The sequence below is a fragment of the Galleria mellonella genome, unplaced genomic scaffold (genome assembly GCF_026898425.1).
Source record: "Galleria mellonella isolate WM207_F2 unplaced genomic scaffold, CSIRO_AGI_GalMel_v1 utg588, whole genome shotgun sequence".
Classification (NCBI taxonomy): domain Eukaryota; kingdom Metazoa; phylum Arthropoda; class Insecta; order Lepidoptera; family Pyralidae; genus Galleria; species Galleria mellonella.
In genome coordinates, this window is record NW_026442124.1 from 188,468 (window position 1) to 200,985 (window position 12,518).

At 29.2% G+C, this 12,518-nt stretch overlaps 1 protein-coding gene across 1 annotated transcript; it reads left to right on the forward strand.

Moving 5' to 3' along the window:
* Positions 1 to 650: 650 nt before the first annotated feature.
* LOC113516956 (transmembrane protein 164) lies at positions 651 to 8,359 on the forward strand. The gene is made up of 6 exons (XM_026901465.3): positions 651 to 925; positions 3,729 to 3,911; positions 4,026 to 4,142; positions 5,473 to 5,551; positions 6,220 to 6,320; positions 7,233 to 8,359. Exons 1-6 carry the CDS (start codon positions 791 to 793, stop codon positions 7,476 to 7,478), a joined length of 861 nt encoding a protein of 286 aa, XP_026757266.1. The 5' UTR covers positions 651 to 790; the 3' UTR covers positions 7,479 to 8,359.
* The last annotated feature ends 4,159 nt before the right edge of the window (positions 8,360 to 12,518 follow it).

Sequence of the window (12,518 nt, forward strand, 5' to 3'; positions counted from 1 at the left end):
ACTTTTTTTACTTTCAATAACTTAAGAAAAATATTTAGAAAACAATTTATTCTAAATTTGAAGATTAATATATGGCATAATAGAAAGAAAGTAATCATAAATTTTTCTTTTACTTCATCGTTTGCTTAGATAATCCATTCATTCCATGAAATATTCAAATACATATGTACATCGTAGCTTCGTATCTATTCACGCGCTCATAATTAATTTGAATCAAATCTGTTTTAGATATTAATAACGTCGATGTCGGATATTATTCAGCCGCTATCGTCATCTTATAGATATTGCCATCGTGCATGTACCCTATGACAAATTGAGGCGTAGCAGTGCAAATCGGTCCAGTCAATAGTGCGCTATTGACTGAAAAATGTTAAATTGACAATTTTGTTAACAATTGACAAAAAATGGTCTAGTCATTCGAGCGATCGGCTTGACTCGTCTATGTTTATACGACTCATATATGAATAACTACTAATGAACGTTTTAAGCGATTAGTAGAAATAGTATATTGAATGAATAAAATTAGTAGTAGAATAATTTTCGAATACACTCGAATAATTCTAATTTATAGTTGTCTATTTGACATTAGTAGTTGAATTAGTAATTGCGCATCACTGCTGTCTCGGCACATCACTCACTACAGCAAAAAAAAAAAGTAAGTGTCACCGTAATACGTCAAAGCGGGAAAATAAATATTAATTATTTACAAAAGGTCTGTGGAAATCGATCTGATTATAATTTAATTACCTCTTTCAAGCATGGTACATTAATTAAATTAATATTCTCAAGTATGTTTGAGTGGGCATACAGTGGTGCTAATAAAGCTGTACCCAGAAATGTGGGTCCTGAATGTGCTTATTTTTTATCCCCCCACAGACAAATAATTGAGACTGTTATTGTAACAACGATCTGCATATATATTTTAGTAAGTAATTTATTATTAATTATATTGTTTATTAATTAAAAATATATAAAAAATTAAAAAAAAAATTACGTAGTGACGATTGTCACGATTTTGAATTCCACTATTACATATATTACTACCTGTTTACTGCAGTTTTGCCCGTGAAACAGTATATTAAGTATCCTATGTTTCAAGTTAGAATATAACCTACTCATGTATCAAATTTTATTCAAATCCATTTATCTGTTTAAGTAACAAACATCCAAATGTCTTTATAAACACTACTATATTTATAATAAAACCACTAGGACTTAAAAATGCTAGTTTAGTGACACTTGTGTCTAATTAGAAGCACTATGCTTTATCATAAGTAAAATTTCAATTTTATATTATAGCATAAGTATTCTTTCCTTGTCAATCTCAGGAAAGTTTTAGAATGTGATACTAGTATTAATTAATATGCATACATACTACATTTTTAAAATAAAATACATACTAAATTGGCTGTGTGGTTCTGACATAGAATATGCTACCCTTTCCTTTCTCATGGCTGTCATAAGATGGGACTAAGGAAGGGTGAGGGATGGGTAGCAGCGTCCCACTTAAAATATCACTAAAGCCTAACTGAGGTTGCCAATCTGCCTGTCAAGAGTAGCAACTACTTATAAAACCTCCCAAGGGGGAGGTTTATGTTCAGCAGTGGACAGTTAAGAGTTAATATATTATGATAATACATACTAAAATTTATATATATAGATAACAAATATATATATATATTTTTTAATGAATGATAATGGAATGGTAACACCAAAAAATATATATATTGGGTATATATTAGTGTATACAAGATATACTAATATATATCTGAAGATGACAATAGTAGATAATACTTGCTGCTCAGATAAGTATAAGTGGACATAAACTTTTTTTTTAATGACATTTAGACGGAAGTCAGTTTAGAAAAGAGGAAGAAGTTCATGCTCATTTTATTACTTTATCTGAGCAGTAAGTACTTTATATTATTCTTAATTTTGTGTATAATATATTATATTTTATAAATGTGTAAGTATATTATTTATTTATATATATTTATTCATTTATATATGTAATGTTAGTATGTATATATATCAATAATTACTAGTACCACATTCGAGTATCCTGACACTTCCCTATAGTTGACTGGGAGAGAATGCTTTCAGCATTAAGTCCGCCATGTACACATATATGTACTAATGAATAAGAAGACTGTTTTGAAAAAAGTACTAAGAACCATAGCTGTTTTAAATTTAATTATCATTCAATTAACATTGAAATTTTAGAAACAAGTTTAGGTATTTGTTCCTCAGAATTGACTCTATTATGTCTCAATGCATGCTTAGTATAATATATTAGTATCATTATCAAGTTAGTATTATTAAAATATATAAAAATATATATCAAAATTGTGTTTTGATTGCAATATTATCAATGTGCATTATGCATGCAAATATCTGTACATATTAGTTATGCTAAAATGCATAATTTTTTAAAATGTCTGAAAATAGAATAGTAACCCTGAGTGCATTATTGGTATATATCAGTGAACCACCGGTGATGATAAGTGAAGATGAATGCAGGTCAATTGGTCAATCATGATGAATTTGATAAAAATTAACCGCCATAATTTCCAAGGGAAACTGCATAAAGATTGAGCTGATACCCTATTATATATATATGATATTGCTAGTTATGGGGACACCCCTCACTAACAATTCCTTTTCCCCCAATATGTATATATTCACACTTTGTTAGTGCATATAATTAAATATCTTCATTTTTTATCTTTTTACCCCACCCATGCTAATAGACACTATAGGTAGAGCAGAGATAATAATAATGATAATTGAACTGTAATCCTACTTGTACTAACAGTAAACATTATCAGGACACCAGTGAGGGATGATAGGTGAGAATGAAAAGGCAGATCTGTTAGTTTATCATGATGAATACACCTGAAATTCAACACGATTGTTTCCAGGAGAGACCATATGGAGGTCGACCTGAGCTCCACATAGTCCCGTAGCAATATAGGGTATATTGCTAGCAATGGGACTGGTAGTATGCATTACTAATACTATCATCTCCCCCAATAGTGAGGGATAGGATAGATGAGGATGAAAAGGCAAATCAATTAGCCTATAGTGATGAATTTATCAGGAATTTGTTACCTCTTGGCATTTTAATGGTATAAACATATAGTATATGTGATGGTGATGGATACATGTTAGTGTTCACATTGATACCTGTTGCTGAATTTCACCATCATACAATTTGCCACAAACTAAAGTTTCAGTCCATCTATCTGCATGAGTGATGGTTTTCTACTGTGCGTTTTTCAATGCACTTTTTTTTATGCACAACTATGATTTGAAATCAACCTCCAGCAGCAGTATTTCTGATCTAATATGACAAAGTAGCCTTCAAGAAAATAGTATATTCCTTTATAAAAGGCCATCTGCACATCTGCAATTCTTTCATTGTTGTATGTTCTTATTAATTACTGCAGCAGTAGTCACTTAACATCAGGTGAGGTGTATGCTCGTATGCCTCTGTGTTATAAAAAAATTGGCTATTTTTTATCTTACTAACGTATCCTGGTTATATGGACGAACTTGAAAATAAAGGCTAGTATTTAATAAGTGTATTATAAAGAATTTTCAGGTATCAAGAAATGTTATGCTACCTATTTTATTGTATATTATTATTTACTAAGCACGACTATTCTTAAGTGAATATTTTGTAAGACATTATTTAAATTTGTATTAATGAATTTGTTTCATTCTAGATAAAAACTTATCCAAAATTGGAAATACCAAAAGAAACAAGCTACATTAAAAATGACAGAGGTGGTAAAAGACTACTAGTTATTCTTTTAGCCTTGTTATGGGGTATGGAAATTGGTTTTAAATTTGCTTCTCGAACTGTCATATATTTATTAAATCCATGCCATGTAACTACTTTAATACAAGTGAGTAATATCTTTATATTGTATAGATCTTTACTAATAATAATGAGATCTTTCGATAAAAATTTTTTTTTTTTTTTTAATTTTTGGATAAAATTACCTGCTTTTGTTTTGCAGATATATTTACTAGCTGCACCGCCAAGCAAGACAGTAACTGCCCTTTTTCGTATTCATTTGAATTTATTAAATGGGCCCCTCTTAGCATTTTTATTTCCAGAAACAGCTTCAAGAACGGTATATGTTTATTTTAATCAATATTATTATTTGAAATCTGACATCATAGGGAAACTTTTTCAATAGCGATTGCGATGTGTTATAAGATTTTGCTCTTTAAAAAAGTAACAATTGTGATAAAATTGTTATGGGACCAAAATAAAGGCAAATTCAGTTCATTGTAAAGACAATTATCAAAATCAATTCTGAGTTGATAAAGATAATACCAAACATGCTCAAAAATATAAGCGGAAATCTATTCTTTATTAAAGTTGTTTAAAAATGAACCTTTTTTATTTATTTATATCGTGTTATACAGGGTGAAATGTTAGTATCCTTTAAAGAGGAGTAGTAGTATATTCTACTAGTGAACTGAACATTTTCATCAAAGAAACATGGATTAAAAAATAATAAATAAAATTAAATCTTCCACAACATATAGTGACTCGTCCCTTATTTAAAAGGGAAAGTTTGAAATTTTTTGTTATTTTAAATTAATAATTCACAGAATTTTTGTTCTAATAAGTATATTTCATAGTATGGGAAGATTCTTAGTTTTACGTTCTGTTAATGATTTCAATTTCAACCTGTATGTATTTTTGGATCCCATGTCTTAGTGTTTAAAATTGAAAAAGTTTCCTTAGTGTTGTAAAGTGATGTCAATATTGGTCTTAGAGCATTTATAAAAGGTAGGATCGATAATGCTTACAATAAACTCTGCTATTATTTGGAGGACTTTGTATATTACCACATTACATTGAAGAGTAATGTAATTACGCTGTTAAGAAATTTTTTCTTAGTTTTTGCCACATTGAAACAACACTATCTATTACTATCATCAGCAGACATGAAAAGCATCACCGAAGTTACACTGTGATGGCCTTAGCCTTTGCATTGCCATTTTTGAAGATTAAGGTATACGTAGTACCTTGTAATTTCACTGCCTGAAAGCGTCATGCTTTCAAAAGATATATAGTCTACTATGTATTCTGTAATCTAACAATCTAATTGATAAAAATAACGGTAAACTCTAATTCTTAACATCTGTAAAAAAATGGAGCCAGACAACTAGGCATTGTCATCATGATCGTTTTCATTCATTAATACAGTGCAATTTCGATAATTCGAACCTCGATAAGTGAAAATCCTCGGTAGGTAATATTGAAACTGTCCCAAGTTAATTTTTTTTGTGTTAAGGCGGATAGTGTTCATAATCACCTACGTAGACATAGTTGTTTTAGTACTATGACAGACAATGCTTCTTATAATGTATATATCAAATGTTCTAGGATATTCATTATTGTTATTTTAGTTTATTAATGATTCCATTTTTAATAATATTTTTTTTTAGATCCTAGCTGAAGCTGCGTTATATTGGATACAACATGGAATGATGTTTGTAATACCCTATTATCTTTTAAGAATTGGTGGTACGTATAATTTAATAATTACTAACATAATTATATTATTTTCGTCTATTATAGGTGTTTTAGAAGGATCCACCTCAGAATTGTCTGATACCCATCCCAAGATACGAGCAAAGCGTTGCCGTCTGAGAGTACATATGGGCTTTTTTAAGGGTTCAGCCTCTCCTTGATATTGATAATGTAGTATAAATTAAAACGGTTATATTTCAGATAAAAATTTTGTTTACTATTAAATTATAGTAATGAATACATTATATTCTCTATATCGATCTCTACGCTGTCTCTTCTGGAAATAATCGCGATAAATTTTTAAAATCGTTATGATGGACCAACTGACCTCCTTTCATCCTCACTTGTCATCGCTCACTCGAGTTATTATTCATTAATCATCATCAATCGGTCACAAACTTGCGCTATATATAGGTACGGATCGAATCATGCATTTCAATTACTGGGTACCTACATAACATTTCCTCGGCTCGGCATGCTTAATATTAAGACGATTGAGATGATGATTAAGATGGCCCCAAAACTAGTCGAGCATTTTCGCCAAAAATACATACGAATCAATCCAGTTGGTGTTGCAGGTAAAATATAATGTGCTCTTATAAAAATTTTAACAATTAAATTATGTAGTTTTTTTTTATTATTGTAATAAAATATTTTTTCAGGTGTTTATAATGTGGAACCACTATGGGATTTCAATTGGGCAATCTTCAGTTATAGTTTAAACCTTTTGTACCACTTCATTGTGTTACAAATTATTGCAATCGTAAGTATTATAGCAGATAGGATTATAATGATACCAAATTTAAACATTTAAATCTTTCATAAAATCGCATATCATGTGATGCTTTAATGCGAAGGTTGAGAAATGTTGTTCTGTTTAGAATATTTCATGAATGTTATTAGCGGATTTTGGTTCGGATTTGCGATATACGCTTTATATAAACTTCTGTGTGTTAAATGTTAAATGTCAGTGTGTTATATCTATAAAGTTATTGGTATGATAACTGAGTAACAATATAATGTTTCACTCCTCATTATAACATATGATAATGGGGCAAGTAAGGGAAGATAGCATAAATAATTATTAAAAAAATTTAATTAATTTCTTTACCGAACTACCTTGCTTGAGTTAAAATTATAGTTAAGTATCCTTTTGTAGATTTTATGTACATAACTTTATATATTTTAACTATCTGATCCAGCAAACGTTGTTTTGTCCCCCACCGCCACCTACCGAGACCATTTTTTCTTAAAAGTCTGTTATCTAAAAAATAAAAATATATATATATATATATATATATATATATATATATATATATATATATATATATATATATATATATATATATATATATATATATATATATATATATATATATATATATATATTTAACATATTCGAAAATAGATATCCTATCAATATGGATGATATCGATATTTTTTCCCGCCTATATATATAAGGTTTCTCTGGACATTCCCGAATATATGGATATCGGATCGGTATCTATATTAGCCTACAAACTACACATTTACAAGATTTTATTAAAGCGTGTTGAGCAGTAATTTGTTCACGTTAACCTACCTATAGGTTAACGTGAACAAATATTATCTGTATATATTGAGATTTATAATTATGTATTATCCGATAATTAATAATAGATTTCATTTGTTTTAGCCTGCCCAAGTGAACTTAAACCACATGCTCTGTCCAGCTATACTGGATCCGTTCGACGGGCCGTGGTATCGTATCGCAGCTGTTATACATCAAGCGTTACTCTGCCCACTGCTGTGCAAAACATTCTGCATTATTGCAGACTTTTGTCTTACGAAGTTCCCGCCCACTAAAGTGAAACCTCACATGAAAGATAACTTGCAAGATCTCAAACTTGATGACCAGATAAAAGAGCGACATGACGACTAGTGGTTGTATATTTCTCTTTAAGTATGGCTGTTATCCCTTTCAGGGTAGCTAGAATTTATTGTATAAAATTGCCTATTGTAGAAAAGAACAATATTTCATCGCGTCCATTTAGTTTGAGTGATTATTGTAGGAGTTAAGATTGAACAATAATTTATTTTAGGTTATAATGAAGCTGATTTATAGAAATATCAAGATATGAAATAGTATAATGCACGCAAATTGAATTTCTTGATACCAATGCGCGACACGTGTTATTGTAGTAGTTTTATTGTTATGTCACAGCTATTTCTACATGTTGGCCGTATGTTTTGGGTTCGATCGTATAGGATAGGCGGTATGGGCTTGTCTTACTGCCATTATTTCATTGGTATTTTTAAAATATTATATTTTCAAGTTTATTTAGTATCGCTACCACCGAAATTGCATACTTTATTAGGTATGCAATTATTATACAATTTTACAATCATGAATGGGTTATGAATAGACAATATCTAATTTATTATTTACACATTTTCGTAGTCATTAGGAACGTGTTTGCCAGTTTTAGGTCTGATATCAACGCATTTAAAATAATTAAATTTAATGTAATATTTATCTAAAGCTTTATTACTATTAGCAAATGCTGTGAATTATAACTTTCTATTCTAATCGAGCCATGCCAAATCAACCAAAATCATACATTGGTGATAGGACTTATCGACGAATATAAAATTTGAACCAATTTGAATGTATATGTATACATTGTATATATATACATATATATACACTGTATATTAGCGGAGGTACTGAGGTATGGACTCTTTAACTAAAATTTAATTTTAACAAAAATTAATTGAGAATCTCAGGTATCTGGAGATTTAGTATTTTACATTTATTTAAGGCAGTTTATATATATATATATATATATATATTATATATATATATATATATATATATATATATATATATATATATATATATATATATATATATATATATATATATATATATATATATATATATATATATATATATATATATATATATATATATATATAATGTTTAGGCTGTGAATGGTCCTAAACTCTTATTTTGCGATTGGATATAAGGTACTTTTGTTTTAGTTTACCAATACCAATTACCAATGTAGAGATTCTCTATGTTACAAAATGATTGTCTCTACAATAACAGTTGGTATATTCGTGCTGAAACTCGAAGTCAGTGATAATGAAAGCAATAAAAGACAAATGAGTCAAGTACATTGCAAGTGGGGACAAAAATATGGAATATATGTTAATTTAAGGGTACCTCATTGGACTCAAAATAGTAAAATTACCTAAAAATTAAAATAAAATAACCCTTTACGGAACAACAACATTATTTATATTTACTATGCCTGTAATCGATAAAAAGTACTACAAATACCCTAGGGAAAAATGGAAATAATATCAATAAGTAATAACTATTTAACACGGGATTATTGTAGTACATACTTGTACATAATTTTTCCGAACATTCATCATAGAGTGACGAGTGAGTGAGTTCATCTCTTCTCTGTGATCTCTTTAAATGTACATATGTTGTTGTCGTTGTTTGGATGTTTCAACACTCAAATATCGCTTTTATTTATAAAAAATTGTTTTAAAGTATTGGTACAATTACGATTCTCAGAAACTCAACAGCACCGAGATACATGCTTAACACTTTGAACGATTAAAAAAGCAGATTTCGATATCTAGTTCGTTGTTTAGTATTTTAATTATAAAAATGGTCTGTTATTTGTTAACCTACAACATGAAATTTTAAATCAGCTTGTTTTTGCCTTATAATTTTATTCGACATAGTTGCTATGTTGCAGATATTAAGATATGACTGCATAAAAAGTTAAAAATTAAAATAGGGTAGTGGAACCAATAAATTAATACTTAAGCCACTTTAGTCACTTTAAATAAATTTTTTGCAGGTTTTATTACGGTTTTATCTTTCTTAGTTTAACTTCTAAGCCATATCTGATAAATATTTAGAAGTCGAACTAAAAAAAATTATACAACATAAAAAAAGGAAGTTAACAAGCTAAAAGTTTTCTTTATGTATTCCCATAATCAAATACCGCGTTTGTGCTTCACTGTTCATCCTCAAGGTTGACTAGTAGAGAATGCTACTAACATTAAGTCCTCTTTTTGTACCTTATTTTATTTTGGTCAATGAAATTGTTTAAATAAAAATAATAACCAAAATAACATATAAATTATATATATATATATATATTTTTTGTTACTAGCTCTATAATAAAGATAAGATGCTTATTAGGACTTTCTGTCAGCGTACAGATATAATCTATAAAGATAATTAAGTATAATAAAGATCACTTTGCTTATTACTTCGAACGCTGTTCAACTTTTGATAACCATTGGCATTTGGATATCAAAAATTATTATGAAAATAAAAGCATTTGCCGACAATTCTATTTAGTTGGTTGGCACATCTCTCTTCTGCGGGCTGAATGTGTTTCCAATTAGGTCCAGCACGGAAGGAATACTAACAGCCGGGTTGTCAACCATATTTTTTAAGCATACATGCCCGACATATGCCTCCGGCTGTCGATTTATAGAATCCTTCCGGATCAAGTTGTATTTTTTCAACTTATTAATAATTGAAATATAAATACTGCAAATTTATAATAAAATCGAGGGAATAGAGGTAATTGAAATTTTACATTAATTTAAACTTGTACAATTGTGAATATGTTTGGAGGGCATCTTAAATAGGCGCAAACCGCAGAAATAATGACTTGTAGGTTTGAGCCCTAATTGTAATTCTTTTTTTTTTTTTTTAAAGCGGCTTAAATAGTATATCTGCTTCTGAAAAATACAGGACATTTGCGTAAATACTACGTAATTCTTATTATTTTAAAATTTCGGTTATTTATTCAACAATTTGGAGGTGTCCATCTTTTGGTACTTAGTACCACCCTATTTGATACTTCAAAATAGGTATGCATAGGTAAATGACAGGTTCTTTCCATGATTATTTATTCCGTGTGGCCGCGGTTACGCGGAGTTTTAATTGTGTAGGTATATCTTAATACTAGCGATCTGCCCGGCTTCGTATGAGTATAGTGTAAGGTACATTTTTTTTTTTAAATAAAATAACCCATGTTACTCGTTGATAATATAGCTTTCTTATAAATGAAAAAACAGGTTATTTTTTTTTTTATTTCATCTATTACACATAAAATAAAAATCTTTCCACTTTATAATATAATATTAATTTAGATAATTTCGTATATTATAATTTCAGAAATCTAAAATTTTCATAACAAAGTACAAAAAGTACCAAAGTTTAAACATGGTTTAAATAGTCAAAATACAAAACATATAAAGGCTTCTAAAGTTAACTATACGTTCATAATCGGATAAGTAGTGTATTGTTATTATGTAGTATTTTTTCCTGATATTGACCATTTTCACATTTATAGTAGGTTAGTATACCTTATAGAACTTTCAGTAATATAATCCATCGGTATATTAAATAATCTTTATAAACTTCTATTAGGTCATTGGATATTTTGAATTCAGTGAATTTTGATTTTGATTGTATTCTAATTTTATGTATAAACCTACAGGACTCATAATTACCTATAGTGGCAAGTCAAGTCCTTGCAGGACAAGTGTTCAGTATTTATATTACCCATTGCTTATTTACTAAGTTCATAAAACTACTAAGCCCTGCTTAAAAAATAAAGAAATGTTTATTATTATTATGTAGTTTTATCTATCTTTATGTCGAGAACCTATATGTGGATCTTCTGCTATATTCATTTTTATAGCTTGACTCATGACTACTTCATCAGATAGCTTACGGTCTATCTGGATCATATATTTAGTCTAGATCTCCCCTAGATGCAGAACAACGAAAGTGGTAAGATGCAAGTAATATTACCACTGACGCATTATGTTATTGTTGAATCAACCTTTCATCTGATGTACATATTTTTAATATATGTAAGTAGGTATTTCAGTAACTAGAATAGCATAGGTTGCATTTAAAAGTATTCTTCTATTCCTCTCTAAAACATTCACGTTATAGCTAAATTTTCTTTTTAGCATTGATCGAATTAATGTAGACCCTATTTTTCGTTGTTACCCAAAACGTGCGATGATAAGTTGGCCGCCGGCAACATTTCGAACAATTCCTCAGAAAACAATTCATTATATTTGCGGTAAAACATACAGAATAAAGTCTCGTTTTAGATTTAAGGCCTCGATACCGCCTGTGAGCTTGGGATTGTCTTCAATTTTTATAGCACGACTCTAAATTGATTGCGGAACTTCACAAAGCTAGACATATCGACACCAAAGTTCCACACAATTTTCAATATTACTGATCGATTTTGTAAGAAGACTGTGATAGATAACAAACTAAAAAGTGACACAAAAAATTACCAATAATTTTTTAGTTATTTAATATTTGGCTTTTAAAGTTTTTAAATACTTTACTTGTTATATTTAAATAAAACTTAATTAATTGCAAACATATTTATTAACATCAAGAGAATGAACAAAGGTGAGAAAGCAACCGGAAGATCCGCTAGTACATACATGTTAACTAATGTCATCTGTCAATTAAGATGCGTTCCTTTATACATATTTAAACTAGGTACGTTCATCTTACACCTCCCCCTTCAACTTTAAAACAAAACTTTTACAATCAATTACAAAGTAAAAAAAACATTTTACAAAATTACATTATAAATTGAGTCTATCTTTAGGTTTTATAATTCTTCCACTGCGAGTGTGACATGCTTTATGAGGGATATTTGATTGGTTACTATTTTCAGATACAATATTTGGCACATTATTACTAACTTTGTCATTTAAGGAATAATCAAAAAAATCTCTCTTAAAACTATGTGTTTTTGTGTTTGACCTCTTAATGTGATGAGAAGTGCGCCTAAAGGGCTTACAATTTTCTCCCCTACTGATCCAATATGATCTAGGTTCTTTAGACTTCTTAATAACTACTCCTTTTTTCCAATAACTATCATGACCTGTCCTATAA